The 20,834-nt window shown below is 41.7% G+C and overlaps 1 protein-coding gene across 1 annotated transcript; it reads right to left on the bottom strand.

Annotated features, from left to right (window-relative positions):
* Nucleotides 1-892: 892 nt before the first annotated feature.
* LOC139654097 (serine/threonine-protein kinase VRK1-like) lies at nucleotides 893-20,688 on the bottom strand. The gene is made up of 13 exons (XM_071531132.1): nucleotides 20,621-20,688; nucleotides 19,858-20,017; nucleotides 19,476-19,531; nucleotides 18,232-18,301; nucleotides 17,448-17,535; nucleotides 16,391-16,499; nucleotides 15,675-15,767; nucleotides 13,010-13,142; nucleotides 12,469-12,589; nucleotides 10,258-10,316; nucleotides 6,791-6,963; nucleotides 1,385-1,484; nucleotides 893-1,252 (listed from the first exon to the last, which is right to left on the bottom strand). The coding sequence occupies exons 2-13, from the start codon at nucleotides 20,015-20,017 to the stop codon at nucleotides 1,083-1,085; spliced, it is 1,332 nt and encodes a 443-aa protein (XP_071387233.1). The 5' UTR covers nucleotides 20,621-20,688; the 3' UTR covers nucleotides 893-1,082.
* Between the last annotated feature and the right edge of the window lie 146 nt (nucleotides 20,689-20,834).

The raw sequence follows: 20,834 nt of genomic DNA, 5'->3' as shown, positions 1-20,834 counted from the left end.
TCAATTTAAAATTGGCTGGGAAATAATCAAAAGTAATGGTAACACTCAAAGATAAACCTTGGACACAGGTTTCATATTAAAGGTCCCATATTCTACACTTTCCAGTGTCTTATTTTGTGTCTTGAGGTCCATTCAAAGCTGTGTGTGTGGTGTCATGTACCAAAAACACTCTCAATCCATTTTTACACATTCATTTTCCAGCATCTCTCTGAGCCTTACCAAGAACAGGCCGTTTCTGTCGCCGTGTCTTTAAGGCTCATTAATATTAACGACCCCTCTGTTCCGATTGGCTAACCGTTTCGAGAGTGAAACGTGAGACACCGCGGCCCGGCAGCTACAGGTAGGGAAAACTCTCCGGTAATAAACAATGACAACCGCTCAACCGCTTTGAAAAAAACACTTTGTTAGCCTATTATTTCTTACAAAAATGATAATGAGCGAACCTTTGTGATGGAAGTCCAAACGGCTCGTTTAGAGGCTCGCTTTTCTAATATGGATTGTGTGGATTTAGTTGGCGACCGTGAGTTTTGATACTTTCACCATGTTTAGATAGACCATCCAACTCCTTTATCATCACAGAGGCAAGGTGAGTCCTGCTTTAGATAATATAGGACCTTTAAAGCTACTTGACATATCTAGCAGCTTTTGTCAGTGTTCATCACACAGGAAACCATACCTTCATTTCAATTACAACTTTGATGCTACCCAAGTGGTACATAATGAATTAACGTCAAAGATTTGTGTCACGGTAAAAAGGTGGTGTAAACTATTCCGGCGAATAATAATGTGGATAAATTGGGTGGATAAACGTGGATTTACCCTCCACTACATTCCCGCTCTTAACCCTCAAACCTAAAATTAAAAACACAAGCCTGACAATTTAATTTCCTCTTTATTACAATGGATTTGTCCTCAACACCAACAAAACGAAACCTCAAAATCTGAGCAGTGCACAACACATACAAAATACTGTATCCATACTGTACAAAACCTAAAAAAACAAACAAAGAAGGCGATTATTAAAAAGCAGACAGAGGAGAGGGAGGGAGGATGGAGGAAGGAGTGAGAAGGGAGATAGATGGTCAGGCTTTGGTTTTCCTGGGTCTGCCCCTGGGCTTCTGGAGGGCGAGGCCGGGCGAGGTCTGGGTCTCCGTGTCCACCAGCCTGGACTTGGGGACGGCGTGTTTTCTGGGGGTGGTCGCCTTCCTTGGTCTAGCGGTCTTTTTAGGACTCTTCTTTACGCCGTTCACCTCTGTGGGGAGAACAGAAAACAGAAAATGTGATCGTTTTAATTTCAATAAAAAGAGTGCAAAATGTACTTTTGTTTGGTATCTTCTATTTGAAGAGCACTGAAGAGGCAAAGAGAGGGGAGAGAAAACTTTACCTTTCTTCTTCGGGGCTGTCTTTACTTTTTTCTTGGAGCCTCCATCAGCTTTCTCGGCCCCGTCCTCTTCATCTGACGCTATCTTTCTCTTGGCCGCCTTCTGAAAGAGGGAGAGGAAAAGAATTGAAAGAAAATTTCACCTTCAGATACTCTTACACTGTTGGATATCGTCAGTCTGTGATGTTCAGTCGCAATTTACTTTTTTGTTGGCACCTACTTTACCTCAACCTGCTTTGTGTACTTCTACTTCAGTTATCTCCTACGTTTCCCAGAATGCCTTTCAACAACCCCGAGAGAACGGGGCTGAACTTTCGAACCAATGTGAAAGTGTGAGTTCAGCTGTGGGTTATGTGTGTTTATATATGCTTCTATGCCCCTTATTCAAGACGCAACCTGTTTTGTGGCTGCATTGGATTCTGGTCTACTGAGGCTACTGGCCGTGGAGAAATTGGTCTCTCTTGCCTCTTCTACGATGGATTTCTCCCTGGATGTCTCCCTGCTATCAAACTCTATTGTAGGTGTGCTGGAATATTTCGACTGTATGGGTTGTAGCTGCTGCGGTAGCGGGCCAATCACACGTCGCATTAAATCGAAGAACGCTTGCGGTGATTTGGCTGCGAGCAAAACCGTACAAATAGTCATTTTTTTCTAGATCTGTGTACAAAAAGTATCGAATGCAGGTATCGTTTGACTGGAGACGCTTCGATACTACTTGGTACTGGGTTATTTCGGTCGATACCTTAAAAAGGTATCGAGTACCGATACCCAGCCCTAGACATGACGTCACAAGGCAAGAAATGCAAGATACATTGGTAATAGATGTTTTCCAAGTGTTTTAGGGTGGATTTTCCCTCAAAGAAAGACAATGACAAGGCGTGGAGCGTCGTTTGAGGCTGAAAGGCATAAAAGAAAGACTAACATTAAAGTGAGGCCCGGACTGAGGCGACCCGACTTGTCGAAGCCTCCAGCCCTTCTTGCTGTGAAGTCTTGAGCGAACGCAATTATCGCTCCAGCTACCGGGGACCTCGCAGACATTAATCCATTAAAACATCCGATTATACGTTCTTGCTGTTTTTTGAGACGGCAGCTGCTTTCCGCTCCTCTTCCTTTCTGCCCGTAAAGAGCGTTGAGACGGCGGGGTCAAACGGAGACGGGAGGTTTCTCGAAAAACGGCCGCCGATACGCGGAGCCTGTCGGAGGCGTCCGTTTCCGTGAACCCGTGACTTTATTATGTCTGCCCGTCTTTACAGAAATCAAAAGGTATGGGGTGGGAGGGGGGGGGGTGGGGAGGGTGTTGCTGAGGAAATCAAGAGGAATAAAGAAAGAAAAAGGTGGCCACTGGAAGAGTCATGCACTTAACGAAGGCAATCAAGTCCTCCGTCCTCCCTCCGTTCCTCCTCCTCTTTCCTCCGACTCTAAAATGAACCTCCACTCTCAGACCTGAACTATCACTCAACCCCCCCCCCCCCTCTCCATTTTTGCCTCCATTTTGACAATTGCTACCTCATGATCACCATGCGGCGCCCGCTGAGGTGAACAGATTGGCGGGATAATTACATACAATAACCGGCGCCGGGGCCCGGTAACCCTTCGGCTGGCAACGCCACGTCCCCAGTGGCATCTTCCATATGCAGTGAGAGAGAGAGAGAGACAGAGAGAGAGAGAGAGAGAGAGAGGAAGAAAAAGAAACTGGAGAGAGAGCTAAAGGAAAAGAAATGGGGATAGAGAGAGCAGGTCTGCAAATTTAATTGAGTCAACTGTAAGGCTATTCTTTTTTTATTAGATAGTTTATAGTAAAGAGAGACAAGACAGACTGGGGAGAGAGAAGGAGGGAAGACATGCAACTAGAGCTGCAACGATTAATCGATTAGTTGTCAACTATTAAATTAATCGCCAACTATTTTGATAATCGATTAATCGGTTTGAGTCATTTTTTAAGAAAAATAAGTCAAAATTCTCTGATTCCAGCTTCTTAAATGTGAATATTTTCTGGTTTCTTTCCTCCTCTATGACAGTAAACTGAATATCTTTGGGTTGTGGACAAAACAAGACATTTGAGGACGTCATCTTGGGCTTTGGGAAACACTGATCCACATTTTTCACCATTTTCTGACATTTTATAGACCAAACAACTAATCGATCAATCGAGAAAATAATCGACAGATTAATCGACAATGAATATGGTTGACAATGGTTTACTTCTCACCACGAAAACAGCACACTAAAAAAAAGCAACATTGTTCCAACCTCTGTAGGAAAGAAAATCGGACGCTGTGTCAGACATTTCATACAAATAAATGTCCGTCTTGCTACTATCACCGATTGATATGACATAATAGTTCAACCTATGCCCAGTTCATGAAAGCTTTTACATTTGCTGTTCTAAACACCCGGTGTCTGATATATATATCTTTCCTGGGAAAAATCCACTGGTGCAAAGGAAGGGATGCGTTCTGCGTTTCACGTCGACAGAATATCCAAAGAAAAAAAGACGTTGCAGTGCTGGACACACTGTTTGATTGACAGGTGATCTCTGGGAAGAGCAGTGCAGAAACACCACAGCAATGAGTGCTGAGCAACAAAGATTGAGAAAAGAAACCTCAAAACAATAGGATCTCCGGGATTTTCACTTTTAACTGGTGAAGACAGGGTATATGCAGGTTTATATGCACGTTTCAGAAAGTCAAATTTAAGACTTTTTAAGACAATGCTACCTGGAATAGAATTTAAGACCAATTTAAAAACCAAAATAAAGTGGTAAAACCAGCCTGTTTCTGACTGACCATGGCTAATAAAATCTGTGAAACTATAAATGGGTAGAATAATAACAACAAAAAACAACTGAAATGAATTGTTATGGGACATGAAGCCCTACTAACTCTACTACTAACCCTGTTCTAGATCAATCTAAGAGTGGACATGCAACGTAAAGAAACCTGTCATTAGAAAAATAAGAAATACAAAAGGTAGAGAGATAGAGGGATGGAGGAAGGAAAGGTCAGACCAGCACAGTTTTACAATAACGCTGTCAATTATTTTTTTTTCATCCAATACTAAATAAAATTAAAAATAAAAACTGCCCACTGCAGCAGTATTATGAAGCTTTTGCGGTGGATGCACATGACAATTTTGTTACAAAAAAAAAGACATCACAGTGTAATTTATATTGGCTAAAGCAAATACCCTGAAATAAAATGATGCTGTCATTAAATTATGCCATCAAAAATAAGAAATATATTGTTATATGTCATTTTGACCGTATTGACCAGTCCCAACGGAGGGAGAGGACAACAGAGATGAAAATGAAGATGAAAGATGGGAGGAGGGTAGAGAGAAAGAAGAGGGGATGACAGGAGGAGGAGGACAGGGAGGAAGCAGTGGACTTGACTGGGTTACTGTTCGGAACAGCATGTTGTCAGGTTACAGTCTTGATACCACATTTCATTCTGGATGTTAAATTTGACTTAAGTGAGGATATGAAAATAGTTTTTGCAATTGATTTGGGTAATATTGCTTTAATACTGCTTTAATACTTTGATATATGCTACATATGAAAAAAGCTGTGTACTGGGCCTTGGTTTGCGGGGCACGGTCCTTTAATGGACCGTGGGGCGACATGGCTCCAGCAGTCGCAGAGGATTTTTTTTGTTGTTGTTGTGTGTGTGTGAGTGCATAAACATAAGATGTGTGTGCGTGTGAAATACTTTGTCATCACAAAAAACTAAATGAATAAATAGGTTTGACACTACAATTGCCCCATTCCATTCGCGACAGCGGTCTGTCAGACCATTATGTAAAACTAGTGGAGTGCTGCTCGCCCTGCCCCGCTGCTGCACAGAGCGCTGTTTGCTTGTTTATTCAAAGTTTATTAATATTAATATTGAACGTGTCGCGTGTCCAATCCGACACTGCACGTCCCCTGCAATACACCCGGCAAGTGTGAAGTCGATCGGACGAACGGTTCTCGAGATATGCGAAGGACACACATACAGACAGAGATTCCTTGCTTTATAGTATGATGAGCTCAACAATAAAAGAATTTATACTGAAATAAAATCAAAAGGGAGACTTAACGGCACAAAATTATTATTGCAGTAATGTGCTTTGCCCCGCAGTACGCCTCCAAATACCACAGTATGGCAGTAATGCGGTTATTGTTGCAGTCTTAGAAAGACCTGGGGCAGCTGAACTGTCTCCTACTGGCCAGTGCATTGCCTCTAACCTAAGCAAATATACCATCACTGGCATAAGTCCAGATGGTGACACAGAGTGCTTGTTGGAAGAAGGTAGTTCAAATTCATTCTTTGTGCCTAATCGAAGTTGACAATGATGACAAAGTGGTTTACTTTCAACAATGCTAATTTCATTAATGGAATGTGGTGAACCTGGGCATAAAGTTGTGCACGCCCTGCATTCAGCCACAGGTCCACCCACAGTGAGGGAGGACACGGCCGAGCCGAGGAAAAGGGACCAGCTTCCCACAAGTTTCCCCCAACTGAAAACTCACTGTGCACTTATGTCAATAGTTATTATATAAATGACTATTTTGTGTAAGTCTTTGATTGTGTGCAGGCATTTGGAAACTTTCAAATGATTTAGTGTGAGTGAATCAGGCTCCTTGTCAAAAGGCCCCAACTGTTTTTTTCTGGGTTTGCTATGTACTGATTATATAGAGCACTGTCAGGTGACATAACAGCCTCTGGCGGCCATATTGGAGGTCAACAGCTCTTGGGCAACAATGCCTTTGAAGGTCTGATTCAGTTTTTAAATGTACAACTTGGCCGCCTCAACACAATTCAATAAACATAGTTAATTTCTGTGCTGTTTTTGACTGGGAACTTAGTTCCCAGTCAAACATAGTTTTTTGTGTTTAGATAAGGTCAGCTTGTTAGCTAGCTAACCATAGTATCTGATTGGCTACCCATCACTGTTGTTAACGCATCTGATATGCACACAAGTTAACGTATCTAGTAGAAGCTGGGGTTGGTAGTGGCTGGTATTTGCGTTACCATTACCACTAACATTGGTTGCTTTGCTAAATGAGCCTGCTGGCTAGTTAGCTAGCTAACAGTTTGTTCAGGTTAACTGGGATAATTATTCTGAAGCTACAACTCCGGAATCTGGAAACAAATCTACCTCATCAGGTTATTCACTTTCACGTATGAAGTTATTGCCCACACCCCAACAATCTTTTGCAAGTAACTTTCCTTGCTGATATACTGTATATTTAGACAAACTGCAAAGCCTCTATATGGGTGGCCCACCCAGGAAAATGATCAGCCACACAAATAATATATGTATAAGACCACATACATAGGTGCCGAAATGACCTGCCAAACTGTGGGAAACATTTTGTGCATGTACGTGTGTGTATATATTTGTGTGTGTGTGTGTGTGTGTGTTTACCCGGCCAGGGGTCGGTGCAGCTGCGCTGGGTGGAGTGTTAAATTCCAGCTTGCCGTCATCTTTGGCCTGGATGGCCTTCAGTCCGGCCTGCAGGATGCTGCGCAGCTTCTCGTACTGTGGTTTGTCATGGTAGTCCAGAGTTTTAACCTCCTCCATGAACCTCTGGATCTCATCTAAAACACGACGACACAGCAAAGCCTTAAAGTAAGATTTCACCCCTGTCAAAGCCTATCATTGACTGTGTTTACATGGACTTGAGTATCCCGGTTATGAGGCTTATCCCGGTTTTGATCATATGGCGTTTACATGGAACACAGAGAAATCTGGTTATTCATATCCCCGTATACATGATAAATACTAGTATCCCGGTTACTGATTACTGCATGCTATTTGCGCAGGCACCTGTGATGTTTACAACACAAACCGGCAATTTTGAAATCGTTAATCTGATATTCCTCTGTAACTGTTAATCTTAAATTAATTTGACTGTGGCTATTGAAAATGCGACCACTTTGGCTTATAGTGGGCTTAGCACCGTTGCACAAGGGAAGCTGATGTCAACACCACCGTCTTCTGTAGTGGCCAGCGGACGGTGACCAAGCATCTCGTCCAAAATTTTGTAAAATTTGAAATTTGCTGGATCAGAGCCACTTCTTTTGTTTTGATGTTTGGCCGTAGTAATGTTTCTTTAGTATTTTCCACCGTGACCTGACTTGCTCCACTGTACGTGTTGGAAACCGGCGTCCTGTATTCCATGCTTTCTCCCATCTAAACTGCCAAGTATATTTAATTCTTTCATTACCGAAAGACAAAACTCTGTTTCCTCATCGCTCCAGAAGTGAGACGCTCCCACTGTTTGTGTTTTTCTGTTACATCACTTGGCTGAAGCCGCGCCTGCGCAGGTAGTCGGCAGCGGTCAGAAACCGTGATGTGTACATGCAACAGTATCCCGGTTTCTTTCAGAGTACTGCAGCTAGCATAATCAGGTTTCTCAAAACCAGGATAAGGGCTTATCCAGGTTTCTGAAATCAGGATATGATGTTTGCATGTGCAAACACAAAAACGGGATACTTCAAAAACCAGATCATAACCGGGATACTCAAGTCCATGTAAACGCAGTCATTATCTGCTCACCCCAATGTCAGTGGAAACTCCATTGAGGTTTCGTAAAGACCGCCAAACAGTGAATTAGCTACTGCAGCTCCATCTCAGCTTTGTAACAAACTATTCAAGTGAAAAGGGTATGATGGTCCAAAAACTGGAGAAAATGAACATTAAAGTGTTTTGTAGACAAACAATTGAATCCAAAGGTCCTAGATCTACCAAATGATGTAGCCGAATAGCACGATATAATGATGCAAATTTGGACTAACAAGGCAATCGGATTATGCAACAGGAGCAGTTTAGAGAAATTTGCTGGTTGTTTTATATCCATTTTGATCAAGCACACCCTCCGACACAGCTGACTAGGGTGTGCTACTGGGAGACACAGCCAAAAAAAGACATGATTGCACTACAGACCACCATCCTACACATTTATCCAGAAAACACACACACATTCAACAGAAGGGGATGCTGACCATCTCCCATCCTCATGTTATTGACTGTCTTTGGTACACATTCGTCACCATAGCGTTCTAACGTTCTACTACGGTGGCAGAATCATGCTTAATTCTGTTTGGTGTGACTTTCTTCAGTCTGACACACACACACACACACACACACACACACACACACACACACACACACGCAGATGGAGTTGTAAACAACAGTTTGGTCGCGAGCGGCGGAGCAGAAGGAAGGAGGTGTGACGCTTCGTGTTCCGTCTCCTCCGTCTGAACCGACAACGCTGCCTGGAGGTCAAAGACATTAAGCAGCAACTCTCACCACAGCAAGATAACAAACGTCACAGCCGCCATTTACTGCCAGGACTAGAAATATTTGCCACAGTGTGTGTGTGTGTGTGTGTGTGTGTGTGTGTGTGTGTGTTCTTGTACTTCTATCCTTGTGAGAACCGATTTGAGTTTTTCACCTTCGGACTGAAGACGTTTTGTGAACTGAGGACGTTTTGGCCACTCCTTCAAAAGGTTAGTTTAGGTTAGGTTTGCGGGTTAAGGCTAATTTATGATTAGGGCTTTGGTTTAGGGTTAAGATTAGAATTAAGTTTAGATTAGGGGTGAGGGTTATGGTTAGGACTTGTTAGCGTGTTTGCAAGCTAACCATAGTGTCTGCTCATGTAACTATCAGTGTCTTGTCAGCACATCTGATTTGCACATAGGGCTGCGTGATTATGGCAAAAATGATAACCTTGATTATTTTGCTAAATATTGTGATCACGACTTAATCACAATTATGTCTCAATTTCAGGAAACAATTATTTTACTGCACTTTTGCACTGTTGCATACATTTTCACTTTTTTCTGTACAGTATTTCTCAAAGTAGCAGCAACTAGAAAGTATTGCTTTTAACTCTTATCGTCTTAATCTTATTGTGGTCCTTACTTACAAAACACAAATACTTTGGGGCACAGCTACAACCCTTGTGGCTGGTTTCTGATTGAGCTATTTATTTTCCCTCATGGCAGGTGTATGACTGACGTACGACAACAGTTTTGTCAAAATTCTTACTTTAAGGGGTACATTTATTTTGTTGTGCTGTGTTACCACAAAGTTGCTCCTATCATTTCCACAAATCAGCTACAGTTTCTTTATCCTGCCCTCAATGCATTCCTATTGGCTGGTCAGCCAGCTGTTTTCAATCTAGAAGGTATTCCTATTGGCTGAGGAGTCAACAAAGCCTATCTGAAAGGGCTACAGATTATCTGTGGCATATCTCTTGACAGGAACTAACAACAAACATCGTTGAGGGTTAATTGTCGTTTGCTGAGACACTATTTGAGGCACGGCTGATTGCATCTATTGAAGGAAGTTTGACAAGCCAAATACCAACCGCTTGTTCAGGTTACCTCGGGTGACTCTTCTCAAGCTACAACTCTTCATGTTTTGGAGTAGAGACTAGGGCTAAAGACAAGACAGTTTACTGTGTCACAGTAACCTTCATTTGGAAACAAATCCACCTTATTCACTTTTACTTAAACATTATTGAATTGCCCTACATCCATACACAACCATCTTCCTGGCACGGTTGCTATAATTTTAGGCATTATTTGTTCACACGGTCATTCATTCAAAACCTCTAATGCTCTGTTCCCACTTCTTTAGCCATTAAGCAAACAACATCCATCCTTCACTCAGAGGATTTAAGACCCAAATGCCAAATTTAGTCATCTTGTCATATAAATATCCTGTGTACCTTCTGAGTATTAAGGCGTGCCCCCTTGTGCACAATCCATGTCTTAAAGTCTTCTTTAAGCCGAGAGCTTTCACCTGGATTCACTTGGTCAGGTGGTGCGAATACTTTGTACACTCAGTGAATATTACTGTGTGTGTGTATGTGTGTCTCTCACCTGGCTTGTCTTGAGAGGAGAAACACTTGGACATGAACTCAGAGATGTTTTCTTGACTCCTGGAATAGAGGAACAAGCAACATTATTTTTCTTCCCACCAAAACTTTGACTATATGGTTTAATGTGGTAAAATGTGATGGTAAAATGACAAAAGTTGCTTTGTTAATATTTGTTTTACCCAATAAACAACAAAGCAAACATTTCAGAACCCTACTATAAAGACTTGAAATATGATCAAACTCATAGCTGGGTTAGAAAAACAATCAGTCTGACACAAAAAGATGTTTTGCCAATTTGTTGCGAAAAAAAACACTGGTTTTCAGGTAAATGAAATTCGACAATTTACCTAGCTGCAATCCCAACCTTGCAACTCTTCACCATGCCAACAACATCAGAAGAAAATACTATACTTTCTTTTTTTGAATATACGTATATACATTATACGGTAATCAAAAAAGGTAAAAATGGTCAGAATTTATAATCATGATTGATATAGATTGTGGCTGCCATTTGAACATCCATGTTTCTCTAGCTAGCAGAAAACAATGCATCTAAAGTTAGTCAGGTTGCAACAACCAATGACCAACGCAAGTCCTTTTTGCGTGAAATAAAATATGAAAGACAAAAGCTGATTCTTTGGTCTCTCCTCTCTGCTGTGTGACGAGGTCAGCACATATGCCACACATTCCCAACTGCAGAGCTGGAACGATGTCCCGTTTTCTAATATTTAAAAAAAAAAAAAAAAAAAGGCAGAATCATTTATGGCCGCCTTTAAAGTGGCAAGCCATAAATGGGCTGAATATAAAATGACTCCCGTGTATAATATTAAATCTAACGCCCACATGTCTATGGCAGTGTGTGTATATGTAGATGCAGGTGCAAGAGTAAATATGTCTGAGATAAATGCGTGCGTGCGTCAAACCTACAGCATTCCAAAATACTTTTTGTCCCCCATGATAAAATCAAAAAGGAAGGACTATGGAGCAGCCCCGGTCAGTCTGTCCGTCCGTCACGCACAATATCTCTGACGCCACTGATCACATTTTGATGAAATTTTGCGGAATGATGGGAATCATTGCTCCATTCCAGCATTTGCAAAATCACACCGATCGACCTGAGGACGGTGCTAAACATCACGCACGCCGCTGATCAGATTTTCATACAACTTAAGGAAATGATGCTTCTCACTGCTGGCATTTTCAAAATTGCAGTGATTGGCCTAAGGGAGAGCTACAATTACAGCTCAAAACACGGTGACATATTTGGTACTGATTGGCCTCGACAGGGACTTCATCATTTCTGGGGGACGACATGTTTACTGTTGGCTTGTCATGATTTGTTTTAGCCTACTTACAAAGGATGTCAGAGGATTTAGAAAGTGACAGGAATGTAAATAGTGTCTGTTTCATGTACAGGGATGCACAAAATAATGGAAACAATATTATCAAGTATCTATTAAGGAGTATGGCAACCCTTTTCCTTCAGAGCAGCTTCAATCCTCTTTGTCCTGCTGTCATACTGCATCCTGAACTGTGTGTAGTGGATATTAGACCTTCTTTCAAGAAGGAAAACTCCAGTTCTTTGAGACAAATCTTCTTCCCATAAACATTCAATGATTGTTAGATCTGCTGACTGGGGCCTGGAAGCAGTTTGACTTCACCCTGCTGTTCATGATACCACTCTTGTATTTGTTTAGCAGTGTGCGTGGAGCATTATCATCTTGGAATATCGGAGCATCAGGAGGGAACAGTGTTGGCAGGGCGCTCCTGGTCCTGTAAAATGGCCTCGTATACCTTTGCCGTTATACGACCATGCAGCTCAATCATCAGACCTATTGACTCCCAGTGGACGGCTGTCAGGCCATTACAGATCCACCGCCATGTTGCACTGAAGGCATCCCGTGGCTTCCTCCAAACAGAAATAGAATAGAGGAAAAACACTGAAAGACGAATCATCAGATCACTTTTTTCCATTGCTCAGGGATCCAGGTTGTGTTCCTTATGTAACAGGAGTGGAACCTGTATATATTAGGGGCCGGCCAGCTCTGCTCTGTCTCTCTTGTATTTCCATGTATTAGGCTATTAGGGGCTCGACTATTTATTCTTACTCTGTAGTTGCGATTTAGTTCGTATTTCAAGTCTTTTTCATGTAGCATTTACATTTTGTCCATCTCCTGTAGTTGAGCAGTAAATCCAGGTCTGGCTCCCTCACCTGATCTTGGAGTCCCTGACGTAGAGGGGGTCCTGGAGCTTGTCTTCCCAGGGCAGACGACCACACAGCCACTGAACCATGCAGTAGGACAGGATCTCCAGGTCCCCTCGCCTACATGAAGCTGGGGCCAAACAACCACATCAGCAGCAGCGATACTATTACCGTCTTAACTGGCAGCAGCAGCAGCATCTTGAGTACCGGCATCAATAACATTACCGTCATTTAAGGTGGAAATGTCTAGAGATCTACCAAAGCAATATTATCTAGTTGTGAGGGCTACAATGCAAATTCTTAGTGTTGTATATGATTCTGGCTTCCAACAAATTCATGAGAAACAGGCATTTAGAGTGCTGCCATTCCCATGTTTTTCCTTGGATTTTTTGGGAGCCAGTTGGTAATATTTATTTATTTTAAGATATCCCAGAATTTAGACTGGGGAAATCTTGGTTTTATGTCTTTCTCAGCAACTTCTTCTTGGCTTCTTGGTTTTCGAAAGTTGTATCTCAGGGTATAAACATAGTAGGTGTTTGCTTCTACCTACCCACTCCTTTGTGGGCATCGATGCTGGTGAACTCGATGGTGCCGTCGTGGCACCTCTTGGGGTCCTCCTTGTACTCCTTCAGGACTCCCTCGGGTGAGTACCTATATGCCAGCCCATAATCTACTAAGTAAACCTATAGTTCACAAACAAACACAGACCAATTCAGGCATGCAGACAGATGTTCACAAAACAAATGGATACTGGCAGATAACAGGGTATCTGCCAGTTTCAAGACTTTTAAAGTTACTGAAGTTGAATTTAAGACCAATTTGACAATCAAAAATAAAGACAAAAAACAGAACATACAGTAGCTAATGAAAGTTCTGCAACTACTTAAGGACAGTGTAAGAAAAAGGACACCAGAAATGTAAAAGAGTGGGCATGCATGTGGGTCAAACTTACTGTGACCAACTGTTAAGTGCAAGTAATGAAATAGATCATAAGAATCAAACCAAAACTACTGATGGGCCCATTCAAGTCATTGGTGAAACAAAATTCATAGCATTTGCCTTATTTTCCCTTACTTTCCAACTCTGCCTCAGCTAAATATCACTAAATGTAAAGAATCTGTTAATACCAGTTTACCTCTCATTGTGAAAAAATTTGGACCTTTAATAACCAGATACAAGATGTTTTAATACTTTAGTACTTTTTACGGGCTTAACTTGACCTGCAGATAGCCTATTCCACGTAGATTGAAACTGTTAAAATGAATTCACCTTGTTTTTTGATTTTAATATATTCAAAAAGCATCTTTCAACAAAAGGTCTGTATGTAGGGCCAAAGCTGCCATTTGAATATGATGGCAAACAGGCAGCTTGACTGACTCATCACTCCCGATCTCGAGTTTGGAGATACAGGCTCCTCTTTAAGAGGAGTGGAAGAAAAAAAAACAACTCATGAGGTAGGCAAGGTCCTTTGAGTTGGCTAAGCACTATTCTTTAGTGAGTTACACTTTCATGCCATTAATAATGTTTTAAGAGTGTCGCATTTGCCAAAAGGTGGAATCTCATTATTGGACTCCAACTCTTATTACCACTTATGTAAGCTTAACTATTATCATTTGGCCTACGGCATGCTCATATACTACAGCTGGTTACTGGTTGAGATAAACACAAACATAAGAAACATAATAAAGCCAAGCCAACATTCCCAATAACTCCAGGGGAAGGTATCAGACCAGCGCAGCCACAAAAAACCTCAGCCCCTGCTGAAATCCCGAGGGGACGATTTCTAAATTGTCATTTATAAATAGCGCTTTAATAACACCACCAATGATACATTATTAATCTCCAAATTAAATATTTGCCCCTGCCCCCACCTTGTTTGCTAGAAAAAGCTCTTTGCTGCTGTCATCTAATCCCCCCCCCCTCTTTTGGAACACACACACGGCACACACTCCTTCTCCAGGCCTTAATTGAATCTAATGAAGCAGCACAAGTGCATTATGATCAAAGAAATACATTCATCTTCCTACTTTTGAGTTACAATGCTGGGGTCAGAGAGTGCCTTGGTTTCCAACACCGAGAATTACAGAGCTGAACCGTCTGCTCTGGAACTAAATTTCCCATTCATTTACCCAATTATTAGCCATAACGTTTTAGCAGTGTAAGATAGGCTTTTAGATGGTGAAACCATGCATACCTACATATGTTCCTCTAGAATCCATCAGTCAAACTGATTTTTAATTTTGTTGATAAGAACTAATTTTATTCCTGAGTTCCTTGTGAAATACTACACTACCCACAAGCTTTAACGAGTTCCCACCAATCAAAGACGTCGCTGTTACCATAGAAACATTACCTGCTGCAAAGTTGTGCATGGTTGGTGGCCAAAGTAACTTCAGCTGCCTAGCAACCTGTATCTATGATTGACACCACTCCACCATGGTTTTACTGTCAGACATGATGAAAATTACAGCAAATCAGTAATCGCTATATTATTTAGTATCACTGTTCTCTCAAAATGAGATAAAGGGAATCAATGATGTCACTGGTGGCAATGATGTATGGAATGAATAGTTCATTGCCTCTAAAAAAAAAAAAAAAAAAAAAAGTCTCACCTTGTACCCTTGCCCTTTTTTTTTGGTTTTCATGTATGCTTTTTTGTCAATCTATTGTTATAAGCTTGGATTTTCTGAAATGTCTATGGAGAAAATAAATGAGAAATTCACCTCCGGGACCCGGGCCACTGAAAAAGGGAGCAGGCACGTTTGAGCTCTATACTCCTGCTAATGTCTCTATTAACTGCTAATAACTCTGAAAGCTTTAGCTCCGTTTGCTCTGGAAGAACAGCGCCCTCTTCCTGTTTTGTGCTGTAAAGCGATCCAGCAGATTTCCCGCCAAATCTGACCCAGTGACACACAATGTAAAATGCAGTGTAGAGGCTGCCAATATTATCAGCCTTGGTCTCATTTGTCTACTGTAATTATAATAATGTCCAGGGTTTCCGTTGGTCCTGGAAGATTTCAATGTCCTGGACAAATGGGAGAAATTCCGGTGTGCCGGTAATTACCGGATAACGGAAACCCAGCTAATGTCTCAAGATTAATGTGGTAATGACTTATTAATGTTAAAAAGCTACATGTAGCACCTGTAATCCATTTAGTATTATATAGAAAACACAGTGTTTCAATTTTCGTAGGTAGGTAGGAACTGCTACTGACCTGGTTGGGATCACTGTGGCTCAACAGGAGGTTGGACGCTTTAATGTCGGCATGCACATACTCATGCTCATGGATGTACTCCAGAATATCCAACTAAACCAGAAGGAAAGATGTTATGTCTTCATGTTAGTATTGGAAAAAAAGACATATCTTCTTCAGTGTTCATCTCGCTGTTTAGTGTGCAAAATCAGATACTAAGGGCTTTGTATAATTGTCAGAAACCAAAACAAAGCAATTCAATTCTTTGCCTTTTTCCCTCAAGGGAAGGATGGAAGAGGTCAAAATGGATTTTACCTGCCTAATCATTTTCTTACAAACTAATTGTATAAATCTATATTGTTCATTAAAAGTACTTGAATCAGTACTCTGTGTCAGCTGTTTAAGTTTATCACTCAGAATTGGCATCGATAAGTGCCAATGCTGCATCCCTATGCTGAATATCATGTACAGTTTTCACTTTACCTTTAGTAACATACATTACAGTGAAAAATACATTCTACTATCGTCCTGTAAAGTGAGTCCTATGTAAAATTCCCTGATATTCCCTAACTTTTCCAGAGAAAGTATCAGATTCCCTTACTCTCCCTGTCTGGGATAAACCTCTCAAAATTCCATGACCACTGGGGGCATCTAAACGAATCATATTCACCACTTAATCACAATTCATTACGCAATATACAAGAGAAATAAAACCATCTGATAATTGAATAACCAACCAGTCGGAGGCCGAGCTGCAGAACCAGTTTTCTGGGGAACCTCTTCCCGCTCTCCTCAAACTTCTTCTGCAGGTCTGTGCCACACCTATCCATAACCATGAACCGATACCTAGAGGGGAGGGGAATTAGTTCTTAAGTAGAAATACCAGTTGTCATGCATCAGGGAAGCTCTCATGATAGGGAGTTAGTGTGGGTGTGGTGATCGTCAGCAGTATCAGCAGGGGAGATTGGAAAACAAACCATAAAAAAGGCACTTTGAATCGTTTGACTATTGGCACAATGCGGCCATCTGACCAGCAGAGGGCGTTAATAACAGAACTCGGCAATTGGCTAAGCAAAGGAACCAGCAGCAGGCGTCTCATTGGTTGTGTAAGCGGGATTTCCCCACTGTGCTGATTAATTAAAACAAACCCTGTGGCAGAATTGGCGACTTTGTTGCTAGATGTAGCAAATTCTCTGACCACAAATGTATTCCTCAAATGTGACGACGAACAAATCCAGCCGCTTTTTCGAACTACGGGGGACCGGTGTTGGCTCCCAAAGCATTTGGCATTTTGGGTGTCCGCAGGTCCTGAAAAAGTCTTTAAATGTCTTGAACAATGAGCAATTTTATTATTAAATTTGAAGTCTTCAAATTTCTAAATTCAAAGTCTTTAAATACAGCCTTTGAGTCTCCAATACAGTTTTAGAATACAAATGTTGTGGTTTGTTTGTGTGCTATTTTTTCTAGTGAGAAATAGACCTGTTTTCTGGTTAAACTTCCCCCCCCCCCTATTTTCACAATCATTTCAGTGAGCTTGGTCTTTTATTTTGATCTAAGGTTTTAAAAAGTCTTATAATTACCTTGATGAAACATACAGACATCCTGAAATCAATACGGCTGATGCCACTTCTGTGCAAATTAGCATATGTCATCTTGTCTTTATGCCACAAACAACATTTTTGAAAATTGAAATAGCTTTCTTTTTTTCAGTTTTCCCCTTAAAGAAACAAAAAGGCCAGGTGGAAACATGGAAAAGTGCTGAGTGCAACCCCCTGTGGAAAGTCCGGGTCTTACCTTTTCCCTCCTCTCTCATGCAGACCGGAGCCCCAGTACTTGGGAACTCCCAGATACTTCATCTTGTGAGACTTCATCCAGTTCTGAACTACAGAGAGAGAAGAAGAAGAGAGAAAACCCATCAGCAAAGCTACTTCTCCTGGCTAAAATGTTCCGAAAGCATGTGGATAAATCTATGAAATACATATTGTGTAAATGAAAGACAGCATGGCAAGTCAAGTTAACATTCCCTACAAATTATTCTGAACACTGCAGGCTGCTCTTGATAAAAGTTGCTGGTGGAAGTGGAGGTGGGTGATGGTGGTGATGCTCAAAGTAATAAGGGTATAATTCCGTGGGGGGGAGCCGGGCAGCGCGGCCGCAAGCTAATCTGCTGGTGGGACAAATATTTACCAACAACGCGAGATTCCACCATGAATAAAATATGAGCCTTTGGTTCCTTAGTAATATAACAGTTAATTGTCAGGGGAGATTGACATTTGGATTGTTATTATATAAAATGCAAAGCTGTGGCCTGGGGGCGAACGGCGCAGCCACCAAAAGCTCGCTGTTGGGGAGAGTCTTCCTCTGCAAGGCCCCTTCGTGGCCGAGTTACGAGTTCGTCTTTTTTAATTAAGAAAGTTCCGTTTCTTTTATTTGTTTGCCCTGGTGGTAAGAGACTATGTTGTGTTTGTGTTATGATCATGAGGGTAAGTTTGACTTGGTGGCATACTTCTAGGTGTGTGCGTTTGTGTGTCTGTGTGTGTGTGTGTGTAAGATGATGAGAGATGGTGTGGTGGCGTACTTAGATCAGGCTTGGCAGCTCTCATGTAAAACTTCAGCTCGGAGAACAGTGGTCCGTTGTCGCTGGGCTCCTGTGGTGAAAACAGGAGGTATAGTTAAAACCTAGATCAGACTGCAAGACAGTTCAGGTGCCCAACAAAGGCAGTTCAGACTTAACAGTGGTGGGAATCTCTGAAGTTGTTGTTAAATGTGACTTCTTTTGTGGTTCATTCTCTTTTTCTTCCCCCTGAATCTAAACTCCCCATTGTAGTGTGAACGGGCTTGAGACTGCCGACTCTGGCCGTTTGGGCCGACACGATTCTTTTCAAACATGTTTGACTTTGCCGGGCTGAGTTTGGTCGGGCTCATGTAGTGTGAAGCAGTACTCACCAAGACTGAAATCTGAGAGTGACACTGGCCACAGCCAATGGGAGTTCAGATACAGGGGGGAGAAAAGAGAATGACCCAGAAGAGAAGTCATGTATAACCACAACACCCGCTCATATAGATTAGTTTATATTAGTAAGATTCTCAACTCCCCTTCCTCAACTATTTAAGTTCCTATACAATTTCCTTTGGAGGAATAAATCTCATATAAAATGGTATGAAATGGTGACAAGCCTGTATCAGCCCACATAAGTATGCAATTACAAATTAAGTGAAAGAAGTCTTTAAGACATTCTTAATCAACATAACCCTTGTAATAATGTCACTTCAGGTAGATAGATAGATAGATAGACCTATTTTATAACTGTTTTTTATAGTGTACTGTTTTGGACAAATGGGAAAATGTTTTTGAATGACAGAAATTTGGTAGTGTGAGATCCCTCATCTTTTTCCTGTCACCTAGTGTCAACAGCCTCCTGACACAGACCAGTAAGCAGACCAGTCGTTTAGTGTGAACCAACCTAGTTGGGAGAAACCTGAACGGTCTTGTAGTCTGACCTAGGCTTAAGTTGCACCTTGACAGGTTCAGTGTTGTTTTCAGAGTCAGATGCCATGAGCTCATAAACAAAAGAAGTGATGGGTTCCTAGACTAGGCTCACATAACAATAAATGGTTTAGCGTGAATAGCTCCTATAGGTACACAGGGAATGTACAACAGTGTAGAATAAATGGTAAACATGTGGATGAGATCAATAATAATCATCAAAACCACAATAAGGACAAGGCTGGAGGAAAAATTGAATAGTCTATGATACAGACATATACATACATACAACATGATAACCTGAGTTGATGCTGAGAGTTACTTTAGAGTCTTACCACTTTGATGACATGTGGAGCATCGGCCCCCACAGTTTTAGCAGAACTTTCATCAGCTGGAAAATGAGAAAAGGAAATGTACTTGATACAATTTGAATGCTTTATATAACAATGTATACACTAATAATATGGTCAACTTTGCAGGTTTATATCTTGTACCGTACAATATTAAAGTTATACATATGCATTACCATTACTATTGTCTGTGTCCACAGTCCAAAACAGTTCAGCTTTATCAAATAGCCAATTAAGGCATGAGGTTTTGTTTGAGTAAAATGTCAGCCTGGTGAGAAATTATGCTCATCATCATCATCTACTGATGGCATTTGGCTTTGTATGTTTGACTTTTGAACTGGGCCACTAGCCACCCACCCATCCTTACCCAAATATATGAGGCCAAAGCCCCCCTGGCCGATTGGAGCCCCCAGCTTCCAGGCCTTCTTCCCAGTGTCTGTCAGGACCTCTCCGGGTGGGAACTCCTCTGCCAGCTTCCTCTTAGCTGGACCTCTGCCCTTCCCCGGTGCCTTGGCCTTAGGAGGCATCTGAAACGCACGGTCACATTTGTATGAGGCCACTTCATTCCTAATGCATTTCAGACACAGGCTTACAACGTGCAAACGGAGCTCTGCAATGTGCACAGACCCAAACTATTCATACGACGGCGTAATGTGTGACCTACCAGTATCAAATCTAAACTAACGTGACGTTTATCTCCGTTTGCAGTTTCTTGTCGAGTTTGACTCTTGCTAACTTTGGGTAGAACCAGTGTTCACTTATCAGTAGCAAGTAGCAGCAGCTTAGAAGTTAAGGTAAACGTCATTCACTAGCATATCTGACGCTAAGCTAACTTATAGTTGTGATTGAACTTAGCTAAAAGCCTCCTGTTTGAGCTAAAGCTAAACCGAGCAGGTTGAAAATGAAACCAGTAACGTTACGCTACTTTAAATTAGCTGTCATGCTAGCAGTGCTGTCTGGTTAGCACCGTTAGCTGACATTAGCTGCTAGTAGCTAACGTGAGGTAAGACAAATTCGTGCATTCCCGTTGCGTCCCGACACTGTCAGATTAACCGACACATACAAAGAGACGTTTCCACCGTGAAACCGCCGCGTAACGTTACATTTTAGATTATAAGAAGAAGACAAACCTTAACGTTGACGTTTCAGTGTAAACTACGACCAAACTTCCCGCAAAACTCCACGCCAGGAAGTGGCGTCACGGCATTTTGCGATTCTATTGGTCAAGTACGCTTGCGTAACGTACAATAGAGATCCGTAAAAGGCGTACAAGCACAGTGGGAAAATGTGATGTTTGGGTTTACTGGTCAGGTAAGGAAGAAAATAACTCTCAACTAGCTTATT

The sequence above is a fragment of the Centroberyx affinis genome, unplaced genomic scaffold (genome assembly GCF_046629955.1).
Source record: "Centroberyx affinis isolate AG114_WGS23_722 - 3 ecotype Tasmania unplaced genomic scaffold, CSIRO-AGI_Caff_v1 ptg002037l_1, whole genome shotgun sequence".
Lineage (NCBI taxonomy): Eukaryota > Metazoa > Chordata > Actinopteri > Beryciformes > Berycidae > Centroberyx > Centroberyx affinis.
Note: the sequence above shows the minus strand (reverse complement) of the source record. Positions and strands in the feature narration are given on the sequence as shown.

Coding starts and splice junctions, on each gene's coding strand:
- LOC139654097 (XM_071531132.1), bottom strand. CDS start 20,017: ATGCCTCCTAAGGCCAAGGCACCGGGGAAGGGCAGAGGTCCAGCTAAG. Junction 16,500..17,447: donor CATGAGAGAGGAGGGAAAAG/GTAAGACCCGGA, acceptor CCTCCCCTCTAG/GTATCGGTTCATGGTTATGG. Junction 12,590..13,009: donor CGATGCCCACAAAGGAGTGG/GTAGGTAGAAGC, acceptor GTTTGGCCCCAG/CTTCATGTAGGCGAGGGGAC.